The 19,854-nt window shown below is 42.1% G+C and overlaps 1 protein-coding gene across 4 annotated transcripts in view; it reads right to left on the reverse strand.

Annotated features, from left to right (window-relative positions):
- Positions 1-4,991: 4,991 nt before the first annotated feature.
- Positions 4,992-19,854, reverse strand: part of LOC140125257 (catechol O-methyltransferase-like) — a 67,456-nt gene continuing 52,593 nt past the window's right edge. For 3 of the 4 annotated variants that reach the window (XM_072144484.1, XM_072144485.1, XM_072144487.1), the window contains exons 2-5: positions 14,395-14,674; positions 11,782-11,975; positions 11,048-11,179; positions 4,992-7,273 (exon numbers count right to left, since the gene is read on the reverse strand). In XM_072144484.1, the coding sequence (XP_072000585.1) occupies positions 7,094-7,273; positions 11,048-11,179; positions 11,782-11,975; positions 14,395-14,674 (786 nt within the window). In that variant the 3' untranslated portion in view covers positions 4,992-7,093. Of the gene's footprint in view, positions 7,274-11,047; positions 11,180-11,781; positions 11,976-14,394; positions 14,675-18,008; positions 18,067-19,854 lie in introns of those variants that run through there. The other variant, XM_072144486.1, reaches the window with a different exon arrangement.

Below are 19,854 nucleotides of genomic sequence, written 5' to 3' on the forward strand. Positions count from 1 at the left end.
CTTCAATTTTGAATAAATCCCCAACATTGTCACCAGCAAAGCACCCCCACACCATCACACCTCCTCTGACATGCTTCATGGTGGGAACCAAGCATGTAGAGTCCATTAGGTAACCTTTTTCTACACAGTGGTTGGAACCAAATATCTCACATTTGGACTCATCAGACCAAAGCACAGATTTCCACTGGTCTAATGTCCATTCCCTGTGTTCTTTAGCCCAACACACTCTTGGCAAAATTCTCTTTTGTTCAGTCAAAAGACTTGCAATTTTTAGATGTGTTGGTAAAGTGGACAAACCTTGAGTTAAAACTAGTGTATTTAACAAACCAACGGATAGGAACAATTTGTTGGAATACCAGTATGGACACCTCAGAGGAACAATCAACAGTTTACCTTTGCGTCAAGTCAGTGACGATACAGAGGGCTGCATTCACACGAACGTATTGGGGACGTATATACGGCCGGCATATATACGTCCCCCTTATACTTCTATGGGCTCACGGCCCTGTACGGGAGCGGTACGGTGCGGCACACATGCGGCACCATACCACTCCGTAGCCTGTAGAAACATAGGACATGTCCTATCTTCCTACCTAATATGGCGCTGTGTGCTGTATATTCCTATGGAGAGGGGCGGGGGTGAGCTGCGCAGCCCGCCGTGTGATAAATTTAGGACTAAAAGTTATCCCAAAACATTATTGGAGACACATAAAGACAAAATAAGAGAGATTCCAAAGAAGAAATTAATGTAGGATAAAAAGACTGATTCTAAATGTAAAAGATTACCGCATAATTACCTAGTAAGTACATATACTGAAAATAGTAGAGATAGTGCCCGAAAAGTATGTGAACATTGGTATATATTGAGTAGTTGCTATGGTAATATGCCTGAATTTGCACAAACCCCTCTTATGTCATATAGGAGACCCAGAAAGGCCAATATAGGCCCAACAAGGATGGTACAAACATACATTGGGAAACAAAGACTGGGAAGTTTCCCTTGTGTCAATTGCGTTAATTGCACCTACATGAAGGCCCCTCCTTTGTACATCCCGGTACTGGTACAAATTTCCTTACATATGATTCAAATCAGGTAATTTATATCTTGCAATGTCCGTGTGCTTTATTGTATGTTGGTGAAACAACATTTTTTTTTAGAAAGAAACTGAGAAGGAATTTACATTGGTGGACCAAGTACCCCCCTACAAAGGGGTGGGGATCGTACAAGATTGTTAAAATTTAAGGAATTACAGAGGATTAAAAAAACTAGATACATTGTTATCGAAGGGGTTGAATGTGAACTATTCAATTGGAGCGATGATGTCAGATGATGTCAAGAAAAATTGCACCTGATTTTTAATGACCAGATACTCCGTATTTTCTATAGATTAATTTTTTTAATATTTTTTTCATATATTTTTTCAGGTGGCGGCTATCTGTGGAGGGTATGTGTCAGATCCACTGGAAGGGACACCTCGTCTGCTGGTCCTTCTACCCTCTATGCCAGGGGTCCCCAAACTACGGCCTGCGGGCCACATGCGGCCCGCGGACCGTTTCTATGCGGCCCCCGGCAGCCCTCCGGCAGTCGGGCAGGGGCTTCCGTCCGTCTACTATTATTGCAGGTGGAGCGATGTGGCTGGAAAACCACCCCGGAGCATATCGCTCTTTGAACCTGCATGCGTGGCCGCGTGATGACGTTATCACGCGGCCGCACACCTTTTCCTGTCCGGCAGCTGCAAGAAGAAAGAAGACGCGGGAGCCAGAGGTGAGTATAGGGGTTTTTTTTTAAGCAGCAGTAAAAACATTGTGCCAGCGGGGGGCCTTAATATATGAAATAATTCATTATGGGAGCATCATATAAAATAACTAATGGTGGGGGGGGACATATAAAATAACTAACGGTGGGGGGGGACATATAAAATAACTAATGGTGGGGGGGGAACATATAAAATAACTAATGGTGGGGGGGACATATAAAATAACTAATGGTGGGGGACACATATATAAAATAACTAATAGTGGGGGGGGACATATAAAATAACTAATGGTGGGGGGGGACACATATAAAATAACTAATAGTGGTGGGGGAACATATAAAATAACTAATGGTGGAGGGGCAGCATAGGAAATAATTAATGGTGGAGGGAGGGCATAGGTAATAATTAATTATGAGGGACAGTCTAGTAATTCATAGGGGGGCAGCATATTCAATAATTAATTGACCCAATTAATTAATTCATTAGGCCAGTATATAAAATATTTCACAAGGGGGTGCAGTATATTAAATAATTAATTGAGGGGGGGGGCAGTGTATTACAGATGCGGTCACATGTACCGCTATTTATCCGGCCCTCCAACGGTCTGAGAGGGACAATGAACGGCCCCCTATGTAAAAAGTTTGGGGACCCCTGCACTATGCTGACAATGCTAGCGGTCCTCCCCGAGTTTCCGCGCGTCTCCGCGCTGGCTCCGCCCCCAGTCTGCAGCGAGTTAACCCTGCTCCACGCGCGGGGCAGCGGGCATCCAGGGACACGTGCACTTTAGGGAAATTAAAGCTGTCTGTCTTCTGAATCAGCCTGGGTTCCTGCTCCTATGGGATTCTGGGGGCGGATCTCAGGCTGCATAAATTCGATCTGGACCTTCCACCTGTGCCAGTGTTTGTCCTTCTGGAACTTACAGCCTAGCTGGATTACTGGTCTCCTGTAGCATTGTTTGCTTCACCCTGGTATTGTGTTCACCAGTTAGGTTACTCTTCCTTGTCTAGTGGTTTGACCTTTAAGTACCCTCTGGTGTGACCCGGCGGTTTTTCTTACCTTTCTATGTTCAGTGTCTGTACATCTTTAATTCTCTTTCCTCGTGTCTGCTTTGGTTTCTTATGCTGTCTTGAACCCTGCTTGTTTCATCCTTTTTTTCCCCCTCTGTCTGAATACTGTCCTAACGCCCACACTGCAGTTTTTCTGTCCGTATCACCCCACTGCAGCTGACAGATCTATTTGGGTTCCTCTCATCTCCCAGGGCCTTGCAGGGTAGTTAGGAGGTTCCTGCGGCAGAAGCTCCCTACCTTCAAGGGGGTTTCTGCCTTGGTAGGGTCTAGTTGGTAGATCAGTGCAGGGTTAGTTTGCCCTCTTGCTCCGTTCTGTCAGCCTGCACTCAGATTGTGTGGTAGTTTTGTGTACAGTATTCCAGACGTGAGTTTTCCTAACAGTATGTTGGCTCCTTCTGAATAATAGCAGGCCTAAAGTAGGGCGTATAACCTGACTTGGTTTCTCGACTAATCTTTCCCATGGTTATAGAATGGACTGAATGGGTGGTGCCTGCAGGTAGACAGCTGTACAGTTGGACAGGCGTGTCCGTGCCATCGGGCATCTGTCCCGGTGGGGTCTGTCATCGGGCAGGTGGGAGGTTGGATGGTTGGGCATAGGGAAGGGCACTGGATGTGCCGTTGGCCAGGAGAGAGGGCGTCTATGCCTGTGGGCGGTACTTTGTGCGGCATTGCGGGCGGAAGGGAGAGTGGGCGGCAAATACAGATGTGCGAAGCTGGTCAGCACAGCAGGTGGGGCCCCATTACATTGCGGGTAGCAGGACCTCTGTTACTGCTATGCTGTAGCTGTCAGCAGGGAGAGAAGGAGAATGGCACTGATAAACTTTGGTTCCACGATAAATCCCAAGCCCTGTAGCAGCAGGGGCCCTGTAGCAGCTGCTACGGCTGTTGTTACACCCCTGCTCCTGCAGCAAGTGGTAGAACAGGAGAATAAGCCGGATCTAAACCAACAACAGTTGCTCCAGTGCTTTTAGTCCCTTTCTACGCACCTGGACTCACCTCAATGAACAAATCAAAATGCCCCCTCCTATATAACTAGTAGGCATTTCTGGAAACCTTCCAGAGGATTTTCAATGAGCTCAGTCAGGAGTCTTTGGCAGCAGCATCCCTGCTACGCCTTTCCCAGGATTAGCAAACATTTTCTTAATATGTAGTTTAATTTCAGACTTTGACTACTGAGCTAAGGTGGAACAAGGAAGCTGACATGTCTGTTTTCTGAGAGAGTGGTTGTCATGCCCAGTCAGGGACAAGTTATGCTTTCAGAAACTACCATCTTCTCCGAACAAGCTTATCTCTCTGGGTTCCAAGAAGGTGCCAGTGAGACACAGAGGTCCAAGCTGTTCAACTTCAAGTTGACTCCCAAATTCTAGTTGCCCCTGGTGTTCTCAGAGGAATCCATGTAGTTGGAATAGACTCTGGCCAGAAGAAAGAACTGCATGAAGAAGAACTTGTGTCTATATTGTGTGGGCTCTGGGCACCAAGTGAAATTCTCCCTTAATAAACTGAGAAACTTATGACTGATAACTTAATTATGCCATACGATCCCTGTAAGGCACCCACAGTCTCCCAGAGTTTTGTGAACTTGTGGACATTCCTCTATATGACATTTTGATCTTCTTGCTTTTGATCCCTGCCCAAGCATTTCAGTCAAATGTCACTACCACCGCTGATAGGTTTGGTTTGAGTCTTGACACAAAAGCCAATCTCCGAGATGAAACCACCCAGCTTTTCACAGGCCCAGCTCAGCCAAAGGAACTAACTCTGCAGGGCTAGCTGTGAATTACCATTTCAAGCAAAGGTTGGTTGTTTCACATGCTCAAACTCTGATGCAAGAACCCACTTCAGTGAGTTCTGACAGCCAGGTTCTGCCCAGGCTAAGGAACAATCTGCAGGAAATGGCAGATAGGAGATGGAGAGGCACATATCACATTATCACAGTGCTCTAAGTCTGCGCTGCAGTTTAGGATAGATAGATTAGAATAGATAGAAAGAATTAGAATAGTGATCTAAAAAATGCTACTCCCCTTGCCCTCCCCTTCCTCCTTTAGCCTCTCCCCTCCCCCACTCCCCACTTACTTCAGATCACCACCACAAGCAATTCTCATTTTACCTGCTATTTTTTTCCACCAATTTTCTATAGGTCTGTGATGCATTAATAAACACATAAAAGTTACATTGTTAAAACCGCTTTAATGTTAATATGATTATGCAAGGTAACTTTGCTTTTGTTAGGGACAATGCATTAGTCCACTGCATAGAGATGCAAGAAGCATTCATGAATAACATATTTTTCCATTAATGATAAAACAATAGACAAAGAAGCAAAACATAAAGTTTTCTTGGGGACAAATTTGGTCCCAGAAGAAATCCCTTATAAGTAGTGAGCATTATTAGTAGGTTGTCTACTCATATTTTGGTAGTAGATATGGTAAACTTCCAAAATATGATAACATTTAGGACAATAATAGTACATTTCTACAAGTTCTGCCCAGCTACAGTATCTCACAAAAGTGAGTACACCAGTTACTTTTTTGGAAATATTTTGTTATATCTTTTCATGGGACAGCAGTGATATGACACTTTGATACAATATAAAGTAGTCACTATACAGCTAGTATTATAGAACAAGGCCGAATAAAGCGAAATGTGATCCCCCCTTGGGGCCCTTCATACATTGGTAAGAGCGAGCAACAATACCCCATCAATGTCCATAAGAAATGACTGCCGGGCCACAAAAACATGCAGGAATATGGCCTGTCCTAACTTTTGCCGTGTCAGCAGCTTGCAAGTTCATGGCACGGTTCCCAATAGAAAGCGATGGGGTATTGAGTTAGCCGCTATTTGTGCAGTTTGCTTATGCCCAAAGCATACATTGGGGCAGATTTACTTACCCGGCCCATTCGCGATCCAGCGGCGCGTTCTCTGCGCTGGATTCGGGTCCGGCCGGGATTTATGATGATAGTTCCTCCGCCGTCCACCAGGTGGCGCTGCTGCGCTGAAGTCCGCTGGAATGCCTCGAAATACACCGGCCTATCCTGGATGAAGGCGAGTGAAATTTTCGCGACACAATTTTTTTTTAAATGCGGCGGTTTTTCCGAATCCGTCGGGTTTTCGTTCGGCCACGCCCCCGATTTCCGTCGCGTGCATGCCGGCGCCGATGCGCCACAATCCGATCGCGTGCGTCAAAATCCCGGGTCAATTCAGGTACAATCGGCGCAAATCGGAAATATTCGGGTAACACGGCGGGAAAACGGGAATCGGGCCCTTAGTAAATGACCCCCATTGTGACACCATCTGAACCAAATACCCCGTATATACTTGAGTATACGCCGACCCAAGTATAAGCCGAGGTCCCTAATTTTACCACAAAAATCTGGTAAAACCTATAATTTTTTTTACTCGATTATAAGCAGAGTTTGGGTTTTCAGCACATTTATTGCTGCTATATGGTAAGTTATCTTGGTCTCATAAGACCACAGAATATGGTTTCAGCAATCCATGTTGTTAGTCTGCTTGTCTTCAGCAAACAGTTTGTGTAACACCTCCAGAAGTGGCTTCGCTTCGGGACGACAGCCACGCCGACCAGTTTGATGCAGTGTGTGGCATATGGTCTGAGCAAGGACAGGCTGGCAGGCTGACCCCCCACAGATGAGTGCTGCCAGCGCCCAGGTATGCTATGCATTTCAAAGTAGCCAAGCGCATAATAACATGAAAACGCATGAATCTACAACGCATGTCTCACAACGTCACATGTGAAAGCACCCTCAGTGTTGTTTCATGAAAAGATTTAACAAAATATTTCCAAAAATGTGAAGGGTGAACTCACTTTAGTGATACATTACATCAGCTTACTGTTGTTATTTTCAGAAAGCAGTCTGATTCCTTTTACATTGTGATATTCAGTATGGTGTGATTTCTCATGGCTCTTTCTGTAAGAAAAGAGAACCCCCTTCATTACAACACTGTGGTTTCCAAATACTAGGAAACCACTGATAACAGGTCCCTTTCATCAAAACCCGCATTTTTTAAAAAATTGTTGTATTAATTTAATAAATTAACTCAACAAGTACCCAAAAACTCAGGAAAGTCAGGGTCAGGGCTTTCAATTATCCAGCTTGCTGCAGTCACAGACATGCCAATGGTATTGTTCTGCTCTGGAGTCTAAAGAACTGAAGACAAAAACCCAATACTGCACTGTAATGCAATGAACAGTTTGAGGGCACTTGTCATGAGAGCTGGCATAAGCCCTGTAAAAATTTAATAAAACAATGTCTATCCTCTGAATATTGCTTTTTCCAATGCATCCTTCTCATCCATGTACTCCAGAAATGAAGGATAGTTTGTGCAGTCATATCGGCCACAGGTACGAACATATTCCAGAAAATCTGGGGCACCAGGAACAATGACGTTGTCTGCGAGAACAACTGTGCCTTTTCTAAGCAGGTTGCACTTCTGTAGAGAGAGAAAAGCAATGGTATGAGATCAGCTGCTCCATGAGATCATGTACAATAGTGTGACACTAAATACTTAGACTTGTAGAATGTCATTCTAGTGGAAATACCCACTGTGGTAGGCACTGGCATTAAAATCATCTATGAAGTATTACCATGAAAAACATGTCTGATTATACACTGCAGTATGGGCTGCTTTCACAATGTTAATATTTATTACAGAAATACATATTTGTAATATTTATTTATATAGCACCATAACAAATAAAAAAAGACATAAACACATGTCATGTGAAAGAAGAGGGCCTTGCTAGCAAGAGCTTACAATCTAAGAGAAGTACAGGATGACACAAGAGATATAAGAGCCTGGACTTGCAAGGATTGACATGTTTGTAATCTAATAACCCATTTTATAACTTATCTTACGTGTGGCTAGACGTTACTATGACTGTTTATAGTCTGTAATAAAACATTCTATGGATACATTTTCTTTTGTTATTACTGCATTGTGTTTTGTAGAATAGTGTATTTTCGGATAGCATTCTCTCTGTAGAATGCGAAAAAATCCAGAAATTGTTACAGTTCATAACAATTATATCAATAGATTCCTGTCCTCTCAATAAACAATGACTTTTGTCTCGCATAAAAGATGCCGTACGAATGGATGCAGTGTATATATTAGGTGTGCTGTAATTGCAAATGTGTGTCAATATGGACAGGACCCACACTGAGGGCACTGGATAGATTAAATGGAGACTAGATATATTATTTATCTATATGAACTAAGGAACTATGAATGATCTGTGTGGTTATGTTAGCAAAGTTAGGCTCTGGTTTGCTCTCAGCATCATATAGATGTATTGTATCAAATAGCAAATTGCATTTTGTGGGAGCAACTCTACTCCATCTGACCACTGTATGGCTTTCTGAAGACTGTGTGATCAGTCTGTGAAACAGGACACTGATATTCATGGACCTACCACGCTTGTCTGAATTGGCCATATCTGCTGCCTGAGGCGGCCTGAGGGCCCCCTTCCGCCTCATCCAGTAGTAATATATCAGGTTATTTTTTAGTAAGTGGGTTCCCCATACCCATACTGACAACTGGTGTAAAGAGACAGTGGGCCACATTGTAGTTCACATTCTTCATGAATCTGGCGCCCCCTACACTGCTCTGGAAGTGTGCACCATTTTTTTTGTGCACTTTGTTCATACTGCAGAATTGTGGTGCACAACGGACAGAAGTGCACTAACACATGCACATTGTACACATTGGGGTTCATTTACTAAGGGCCCGAATCGCATTATACCGTCGGATTACGCAAATTTTTTCGTTTTGCGCCGATTTTCCCTGTATTGCCCCGGGATTTCGGCGCACGCGATCGGATTGTGGCGCATCGGCGCCGACATGCACGCGACGGAAATCGGGATGTGCGTGGCCGAACGGAAACCCGACAGATTCGGAGAAACCGCCGCATTTAAAAAAAAAAATGTCGCTGGACACGCACTTACCTTCACCAAGTATAGGATCGTGCACTCCAGCGGACCTCGGCGGACTTCAGCGCAGCAGCGACACCTGGTGGACGTCGGAGGAACTGCCTTAGTGAATCGCCGGAAGACCCGAATCCACCACAGAGAACGCGCCGCTGGATCGCGAATGGACCAGGTAAGTAAATCTGCCCCACTGTTTCTGTCTTGTTGGGCACAGTGCAGCCATGACACAAAACTGGCGCAGACACTTTTTAAATACATGTGCAAGCAGCTGGTGCATTCTTTTCAGTGCAAAGTCAGAGAGAACACTTTAATAAATGTGGTCCTGTATTTTTAAGTCAGGTTCTGCTTTGTAGTAGGGGACTGTGCCCCTAATGCCCCCCATTTTGCTGCAGACTGTGCTGCCTGAGGCAAGAGGCTCAACTCATGTCTAGTGCACCCCTGCATATATGCAACCTGGTTAGCTACACAGCTGCCCTGTTCCTGTTTGAAGGGGGTTACTTTTTATCTATGTCACACAATTGCAAGTGGTTTGGAACAGAAGTGAGGGAAAGCCATGAATGAAGTGATTGATGCATAAACCACCCTTCCTTCACATTAGCACTTGGAATTCAAGAAGAACACATAAAGTTCTTAAACAGTTGTTGGTATCTGCACCTGAGCAAGATACTAAGACATCAGTCAAAAAAGCTGCCGTGATATCAAAATATCAATTTATAATAAAGGACATTAAGTTTAATAAAGTCTCTTTTGGATTTTTATATATAGTTTTGTCTATTTAGAGATCAAATGGGTTTCTTGTTTGTAGCATTGGTTCTTGGGGCCATTAATTGGGAGGCTCTAGGAAGAGTGGGGAATAGGGAGTTGATGGAATCTTGGAATTTAATCATCTTAGCAGATCTTGAAGCAAGAAGAGGACCATCAGGAAGTTTTACTAACTTGCACATTGTATCTTGTGACCTCTAAAAGAAATCACAAGTTCTAGGTTTGCAGAGAGAATCCTCAGTAGTTATTAGTGTGGAGATTCGGATGTATTTCTAAGGTTTAAATATAGAGAGGAGGTAGTTGGTGGTTTAGAAGCTCTCTCATTTTACTGTTGCATCTCTTTTATTCTGAGTTTACTAAGACTAAGTGTTTTTGGAAAGAGACAACCTGCCTAGTTGTGGCCACCTTCACAATGGTGATATTAGCTTGTCAGTCCATTACTGTTGTAAGGAAGAAAGCCATTTAAAACCACCATAAGCTGTTCATATGGAGGACAAGCAATTCCAAATAGCAGCTAGGACATTAATTTATGGAAAAAAACCTTTGTATACATCCCGGTCTGTGAAAATGTAGACAGAGGAATCAGCAGGATGTGCATCTGTATAGAGCTAGAGTTAGGCCTCTTCAACACTAGCGTTGCGTTTCACGTCAGGGTGCAATGCGTGAAAAACTGACGTTTTTGGCTGCGTTTTTGTTCCATTTTTCCTTGGAGTAATTAGCGTTTTTGCGTTTTTCACGCGCGTGTTGTTAGCGTTTTTTTGCGTTTTCGGCGCATTTTTCACGCGCGAGTCAATGGGAGAATCGAGCATTTTTCAAAGGGACCATGGTTTGGGATTAAAATGGGTTATTTAATTAAAAAATAATGTCTTCTGATAAGTTGCAAACATCTGCGATCTATTCTTCACTGTTCCCCGTGTATATTATCTCCCGACAAGTTAGCAGATGTGCCGAACATCTGTAATCTATTCTGCACTGTGTTCTGCACTGTGTTTTTCTCTTAAATGATCCTGTGGTCACTGTTTTCACTGTGTTCACTGTTTTTATTCTATTCTTCACTGTTCTTCATTGTGTTTTTTTAATTAAATGATCGTTCGCGAGCAGGGGAAATACTGTTATTCTGGTCACCTAGCAACCCTTACGTTTAAAACGCATTGCACTCGCAATGTTCGCGAGTGCAATGCGTTTTTGATACGTCCCCATAGACTTGAATGGGGCGTAAAAAACGCGCGTGAAACGCAAAAATAGAGCATGCTGCGATTTTGACGCGCGTGCAAACGAACGCAAGCACGCGCGTGAAAAACAACGCTAATGAAGAAAGAGCCATTGAATACAATGGGACAGAGTGCAATGCAAGTTCTGCGCGTCAAATGCACGCGCAGAACTCGCGCGTGAAAAACGCCAGTGTAGTAGGGGCTTAAGATGAATCTGCTCTTCATGCCTTCCTATGGAAAGGGTTAATCTTTCACCAAATCATCTCTGAAGAACTAGTAAAGGCAAAAGAACGCAATACACATCTTACCTCTAAAAGCTTTGTATCCTCTAAGTATTTGTCTTTCCAATGATCTATGAACACAAAGTCCAGTGTGTCCACTTCATATTTCTTCTTCAGCTGGGGGATAATGTCTTGAGTGTTTCCCTCTAATATTTGCACCTAAAAACATGAACAGGTGATGTTTATATATGCAAATGTTGACTAATGACTTCTCTAAGATGAATGTATTGGATGCATTGGAAATTAAAATAATTTAGCGGCTCCTTTTATTTATAAAATGAATCCCTCCACTCTGCATTGTAATCCAGTGAATTGAGTGAGCCAGGTGCTCCTGAATCCTGCTCTTAAATCAGTCTGCAACACCCCCTTCCTCCAAGGTCCTCTTGTAAACATGCCCCTGCACACACCTCCTCTAAGCTGGGGCACAGAAAGGGGTGTGTGTGATATGTTCAGGGGGCGTGTTTACTAGAGGAGGAAGGGGGTGTTGCAGCCTGACTCAGGACAGGTTAGGGACACTCGGTTGACTCCATTCACAGGATTACAATGGAGAGTAAGGGGCCATTTTATAATTCACAGGAGTCACTGACTCATTTCAATATTATCATGCAGACTACAGTAAATGGGTCTTCAGTTTGGGGGGATAGATGTTCTTGACAGGTTCTCTTTAAAACGTCCAATTTTTTTTTATTTATTTTTTTTAAGGCATTATGGACCACATGCATAAAACTATTGCAACAGTAAGTAAAATTATCAGGAAATACCTTGTCTTGAACACCGGCAAATTCTATCATCTGTTTAGCTACAGCAGCAAATGCTGGATTAAATTCCACAGTATATAAATGCGCCCCAGGCTTCAAAAGTCGTGCAATCCGGACGGCTGAGTAACCACAATATGTGCCCAATTCAAGGAGTACACATGGATTGCTCTCATTCACAATATTATCCAGGATCAATCCTGCAACAGGAAACATTTTGGTACATAAAATAAACAGGGAAAGAAACAACCAAATATATTAGCTATGCAAGGAACATGTAGATAAATGTGTAAATACTCCTGCGGCTCCTCTGCTATTATCGTATCTCATTGGCAACACCTGCTAAGCAACAGTGAGAACAATAACTCCAATAAGAATGAACAACTTTACATACAGACACTGAAAAGATGATGGTTTTAGGTCTAAAATAAATAATAAGGTGGAAAGTGCTGCTTCATTAATTCCGTGGTAGTTGGAAATTTTGCTCTAGTTCCCATCCCTCCTAATACTGAGAAATCAATACTGATAGAGTTAGTGCCCCAGGTGATAAATAGGCTCTCTATAGCAAAGGTCCTTTCCTGGGATGTCTGTGGTTCACAACTTACCAGGGAACTGACCATGTAATGCAGTTAGATGGATAACAGAAAGGAGGATAGAGGCATCCCGGGGCTGCCCTGCACTGATATATAACACAGGTGGTGACTTTCGTCCTACCATTGCCACTTCTGTGGCCGCTAAGGTGCACTGCACTTATCATGAGTAACATATCAAATATCACATCACAAAACCAGACAGTTGTGCCTAGTTCCATTTCAGCTCCAAAAACTAATGGGCAGATGCAAATGATTAATGTCAGTTTCTATAATACTAACCTGAACATAGATCATACATCAGCCTATCCTACCACGTATAGTCTCATTTGATACCCCATTGGGTACCTGGGACACTGGGTACTGTACCCCAGTACTATTGTGGGAGTCTTATTGTATTTTCCCTCAGTAGTTGGGAATGTACAAGAAACATTGAGAAACTGCTCTGTCCAACACTTTCAGGACCAAGACATTCCGGTACCTAAATGTTCACTGCAAAACATTTTCTTTCTGAACTACTACTATAATTTGGCCAAAAATGTTTCTAAACTATTTGAGGTACAGATGGGAATTTAATATGTTATAGATCCAGTAACTAGAAAACTGGAAAAAAAAGGAAAGGTAAATGCAAATTTCCATCCTTTCATACTTTAATAATTAAAAAGATAAAATATGGTAATTAGTTTAACAAGACAAAATGCCAAATGTAAAACAGTCCTTGGTTGGGGATGGGAAGGAACTATTTTTTATTTCACAGGGTATGAAATTATTTTCTGCATATTTTTCATTTCCTTTTCCGCCATGGCTGATAATTGGGATGTAATTATTATCAGTATTCTGTATACAGAGGAATACTGCGAAGACAAAGATTCTGCTCTCCCAGTTCCTTTCTTATGTTGTGAATGAAAGCCTGTGATATTATTGTGGGTTTCCATAACAGCTACCTGTGCTCAAGAAGAGTCCCAGTGGAAAGCCCAGTGATCACAGTGAGTATATTGTTCATCATTTTGTAATCATTTCACTTGTTTGCACATGTTGCATAGGAGAATTGGTAAGACACTATGTTAACTTCATCTACCGCAACACAATCTGCCATTAACATTCCTTCAGTGTGAGTTATCCTAGAATAAAGAATTTAGCAATTATTTGGAAATACGCTTCTCTAGATTATGATACCAACTAAGCTTTAATACTCTTTTGGAAAACTGTATATAATTTATAATCATAGACACAGAATTCAAAGGGAGCTCTACCACTTATAGGTCCGACCTGTGGATACTTATGAAGGCGCTGCAATAGTGAATCCCCTGGCATCATGGGGAGGTGTAAAATTGGCTGTTGAGATAGGGGTCAAAATCCTCCAAACGCATCTGTTATGACCACATGGTCTGTTTTTTCTGAAGAGAACAACTTCTGAGGTCGTAATTACAATCTAAAGCAAGAGCTCCATATAAGATAAGCAGTGCTCATCCGTGCCGGGACGTTTCTACCTAGAGCTCTATTGCAACAAAGATACATAGGTTTCATTGCACTATATGACACGGGAGTTACATATCATGAAATGCCGAGTACACGGGTTACTTACACAATAGGTTCTTTAGGTTTGTTCTGAAGTTGAATTTTATAACCTGAATAGTTATAAGATTTATGTACATTTGTATGCATTATTTTTATTGTCCATTTAACTATTAAATAAATATCATTATTTGTTTTCACTTTTAAATTAGTGCTAGAGATAGCATTTTTCTTTTGTCTAATTTATAGTCATATACTACAGTTATATGCTAAAGTACAAACTCTTTAAAATCACACCTATTTGAGAACACTACCTCTTTAACTAAAGAAAATGCTCAGTTACATTGAATTCTTTACATAATGGCTATTGTCCTGAGAAATTTATGCAATGATAGTTGTTTAATAGCAGTGACACTTTGAATGCTGTCTATAGCCGAGGGGCTTTACATTTTTGGACAGGGTTCTATTTTTCCTCCAGTGAATATACTGTAGTCATCCCACCATAATATCTTACCTTTCTGGTCTCCCACATTCATGGCCCATTCCTCTTTGTTACAGTATTTGTCAATACTATCAACAACACTTTGTGGGTCTCCACGTGTTGCGTTATCCAGCACATATTGTAAAACCCTCTGTTCCTTGGTGTGGTTCATGAAGAAAACTTTGATGGCTGCTTTTACTTCGTGTAGGACAATTTTAGCAAAAGCTCTTCGTGGACCATGTAGAACTATGTACAAAGTTAAAAGAAGAAAGATGCTTGCAGCTACTAGCAGCACTGTGCTGAGATCTATCATCTGTGTAAGAAAAAGACAGAAAAATAATAAGTAAGCATTTTACATTAAATCGGTGGCCTGAACCAAACAAACTCTTTCTATATACTTTATTAGCCTTGTATTACATAGACAGATATTCATAAGCATCAGATATAAGGGTTTGTGAAATGTCCTGTGACATTCCGACTATTTATAATTTTATTACTTGTTTCAATTTAAATTGATATATGAATATAATAACTGACACGTCCTTTAAAATAATAAATTAAGCAGTGACACCAGAGGGACCAGTGACTGTGCTTGGCAGCAAGGACTGTGCAAGCGTCTAATGGTGGACCTACTGCCATAGCAGCACGCGGCGCTTGCTATGTTGCTGGACATATTGGGGCACATTTACTTACCCAGTCACCGGAGTTCACAGAAAGTGCATTGTCCCACTATAATGCACCATGCCGCGATTCACTCAGATTGTGCGCCTAATTTAATGAATGTGTTGTTTCCCCATTCAGGTTCAAGTTCACCATCTTTTTAGTGGTGTCCAAGTACTTGGGCTTACGACACAATAAGGTTGTGTGAAACACAATCGCAGCACACCCACTACTTAAACACCTGTGCAAACCATTTTAACATTGGAGGATGGGCACAGTCTAACTAAAGTGCGTTGCAAAGCGGCACAAAGCCCTTAGTGCCCCATTGTCATACTTTCAACTTTAAGGGGGCTGGATCAGTAACCAGCCCCGTAGAGGCACCACAACACAGTACAGCACAAAATGGCACTTCAGAAACTTGCACTCAGTGCAGTCAATAAAATTGCAGACCCCAGAGCAGATAATAATAGTATTGGAGACCCCAGATTAGACTATGGAGAGACCCGCAAAATTTTGAGTTAAAAGTAAAGTGGAGATGTGTGGCTGACTACCAGAAAACCTCTTCCTATGTAATTACATAGAGAGCCGTTCCAGAGCCAGAAGAGTCAGCTCTTTATAGTAAACTGAGTCTAATGATCTGGCTCACTATTAGGAGCCGGACTGCCCATCACTGAGCAAAGGCTTTGTGTAGCTCTTCCCACCTTGACCCAACAGCTTCCTGCCTGGAAGAAGTCAGGGAGGAGCAGTGTCTATGCACTGATTATGATTCGGTCACTGCTTGGCTTAGCCATACAGAACATACAGGTCAGGTCAGCTGCAGCCTTCAGTGGCTGTGTGGGAGATGTTAAATGCAGCACCAGCAGTTATGCTGTGCATTTTTAGCTGCCTTAGGCTTTTTTAAAGAGTGAAACTGCATGTACAAGCATTATAGATATTTGTCCAGGCATTAATGCGACTTCTGGTACAGCTGGGGTTGGAGTTGGTGTTAAAGAAACTTAGGGGACAGAGTTGGAGTCGGAAATTTATCTTACTGACTCAATAGCCCTTGGGGAATGTCTGTTACCAGTGGGAGAGGGGGATCTGACTCTCATCTGTGTGTGTGTGTGGGGGGGGGGGGGGTTATCACATGTCTGTAGTGAGTGGAGAAGGGGGACTTGTCACTTGTTTGTTTTCAGTGGAGAGGGAGGCATGTGTGATGTGACTAGGAAGGGGAACCCAACGGGGAGCTGTGAGGCTGGAGGGCTTCATATGCTTAAAATGTTCATTACTCTGCATGTTATTGGCTGATTCTTATCTATTCCGAGACCTACTCACTTAGAAGAGTAAATCAGCCAGTGAAAACCGTTGTGTATGTGCGAGTCACAAAATAAATAGTGCATGCATTGATATTCTGTGGATAACGAACAACACATGCATGAAGCTTAACATATGTATACTGGATATTTATATATGTGCTATGTATGGTTCTAGCTTTTTATTTGTGTACTGTCTGGTTGTACATTTTTGAATACCCTGTGACCCATTGTATGTTCAATACATGTGCTGTGCCTCGTTGTACTATTATATATTCCATGTGCCTCATTGTACATGTGCTGTACAGGCCATCTACTTGGCTGTATCTCCTTTTCCTTTATACATGTGCACCTCAGCTTTTCCATTGCTCAAATGCATTGCAAAGGTTGCATGTCTGCACCATGATCCATAGCAATAAGTGACTTGTCATTTAATTGTTGTGGATCAAGAATTGGCTTTCCGCTACAGAATTTTTTTTTTCTGCTGTGTGTGTATGGGATTGTCCTATATCCATACACTACACTGCTATTGTATTACACTGCATGGAAATGCCGGCTGCAAATCCCACTGTAATATGCATGGTGTGCATGTACCCTAGATGTTTTAGGGCTGGAAAACACGGTTGACAGAAGGGGGCCCCAAACACGATTTGGGCATGGGGCCCAGTCTTTCCTTGTTACATCCCTGACCATAAGGCAGAATATAAGCTCATGCATCACTGTTTAAGTTATCGCCAAAAAATAAAGTAGGGCCTCTGATCATCAAAACATTCAAATGTACCTACACTTACATAAAGAATACCAAAAAATTGGGGTTAACAGTTGCTAACACATTATAGTTTCATGTCATTTTTAGTAAAGACAACTGAATAAAAACACGTAAAAATACTACACACAGTATGATGATAAATAACTAAACAGAGAAATGCATGGGCTATAAAGCCTAAGATTTTGAATAGTAACAAAGACAATAAGAGTATTATCATGGCACATCAAAACAGAGGCAGAAAACCACCCGAACCTCTTCCCAAGCCTTTTTAGGTACTGTGAATCGTTCCATAAGAAAATTGTGCCGCTACATGGGCTACATACATGAGCTACAAATCATATAACTGAAGAAATGTAGTGAACTTACTATGTCCCTATTTCCATGGTGTCCATCAATCTGCACTTCTGTAATCCACCAGTTATGAAAAACAGTGTTTCTCACTTGGACCTTTCAAATTTGCAATTATTAAAGTGAACCTTTCACTATAAAATACAGACTTAGAGTTCAGATGTCCGACTGCTCCACCAGACCAGATCCCGGGTGAGCACAGGACCAAGTGGAGGAGGTAAGGTGAAGAGCACCACTCCTCCCTCAATAGACAGATGAGCGTCCGTGATGCAAATCTGCCCACATACAGGACAGTATGTTGTAGGATGGAGATAACAGAACAGACTACTGTTTTGTAAGATGGTTTGCCATTTGTCTGCTTAGAAGCAGCCACTTATGTATGGAGGACAGTCCTATTAGACTGCTCTCAACAAGTGCATCTCTCCTATTTCAATATGGAGAGGGAATAATCTGCGGACAGACACACCTGCTGGTACTTACCCCTCAGTTGGTCAATCCTCATTTACATATTCAGAAGAATTAAGTTGCCTAAACATAAAAACTAAATTATACAAAGAAAAAACTTCATTCATACTTACAAAATGTAGACACACACTTGTGCAGTTGTGTTGAACGAAATACACTGCTCAAGTGCTTACTTTTCTAATAAATGGTAACCTGCCAATTGACGTTACTGGTAACACCCCCAAATTGTATACTAGCCAAGTACTAGTCACAAGGAAAAACATGATCAACTTGTTCTCTTATAAGAAAAATATGGGAAATGGAGTCTCAACAACAAATGATAGGAGACACATAGAACCCATACAGAGAGCCCATTATATTTTGTAGGCAACGCCTTTCCAATCCTCAATCTGCTCACTTTCTGCAAAATAGTCATAATGAACTTCCCTGCATCGCTGGCTTCAGCTTGTGAATAAGCATATACCACTGTATCAGATCTTGTACATGCATAGCTAATGTCTACATAGATTAGATAAAATATTGGCCAGTTGGCTAGTGAAATCTGCAGTAGCAATATAAAAGGATGTGTATGACTTATATTCAGGTGTTGCAGGTACCTAAACCCATTTTTCGTTACTTTACTTCTCTATACTGGTTTACAATGACACAGGGACTCACTGTTTAATTGTTGTTTTCAGTTTTTGGTATGTAAAAACATTTATTAAAATATACTTCTATCTATGGGAGCACCAAAAGTAGCTGAACCCATTTCATTGTTAATTTCAGTTCCCTTATTGGCGTTTTGCCACAATATTTATAACATATCTACATTCTATGTTTAAATACTTGATAAATGTGGGTCCCTGAACTTCCTCGAGAATTAGGGTTTGGTTGATTGGAGTCCCGAATGGAGTTAAATGGAGTCATGGTCATGCAAGAGTTGCCCTTTCAACTCAAGTTTGGAAACACCAAACACGACCCAGTTCAGTTGCTTGGATATTTTTGGCGCTCCCAAATACTTGAATAAAGTGACAATCAGCCTCTAAATACAGCCTGTCCATGGGATCGGGCCTGAGATAAATGCAGGTTCTATCTCTACAACATCCGTTTATGTGTCATTATGCATTGTTGGCCACTATATGGAGAGTTCAAGTTGTCGGAGTGTCAGACACCACTGTTCTGGGACTGATTACTTATTCTATGAAAACCATTTGCAACTAGGACAGACAAAACAGAGATCTAGTAAAAAATTAAGTAGCAAGAGACAAAGAAAGACACAGCATAGCAGGAACAAGGAACATTTGCACAACCATCTTCCTGTGGGAGAAGCTGCTCTACATAGCCTATGGGCGCAAGAAGTTGGCTGGAAGCAGAATGCAAGGTTTTCATATCATATCAGTGCATCAGTGCACCTAAAACACATGAGCACAAAAAAAAGGGGCCACTGCCAGGAGAACAGTGTGGCAGCTGAAAGCAACTTTTCAAACTTAAAGGGATTGTCCAGGAGAGCCGCACATAGCATGGGGGAGCCGTGCCGAGCACCGGGATCGCTGGAAGGTGAGTATGTAAATTTATTTTTTATAGACACGCGTATAAGCCGAGGTGGGGTTTCTCAGCACATTTTTCAGTATATACGGTAGTTATAAACATCTTTCGGTTACTGCCTATAAAAGGTATGCATACTTTGTATTGTATGTGTTCTGTATTTTATTGTGTAACACTAAGGAACCACAGAGGAATTATAAGGGTGTATTGTTTTTACACAGTTCAACAGAAAATATCTCCTTAGGCCCCATGCAGACAAACGTTCGTGGGCCATTTATACGGCTGCAAAATTTGCAGCGGTATCATGGCCGTCATAGACGTCTATGGCAGCTGGTCACTGTCAGGATCGGAGGTTGTGGTTCCTCCTTTATTTTTCGGCATTACAGTGCCAGACGCTCCGCTTTCACTGAAGATGCTACAGCCTGAGTGATGAAA

The sequence above is a fragment of the Engystomops pustulosus genome, chromosome 1, assembly GCF_040894005.1.
Source record: "Engystomops pustulosus chromosome 1, aEngPut4.maternal, whole genome shotgun sequence".
Classification (NCBI taxonomy): Eukaryota; Metazoa; Chordata; class Amphibia; order Anura; family Leptodactylidae; genus Engystomops; species Engystomops pustulosus.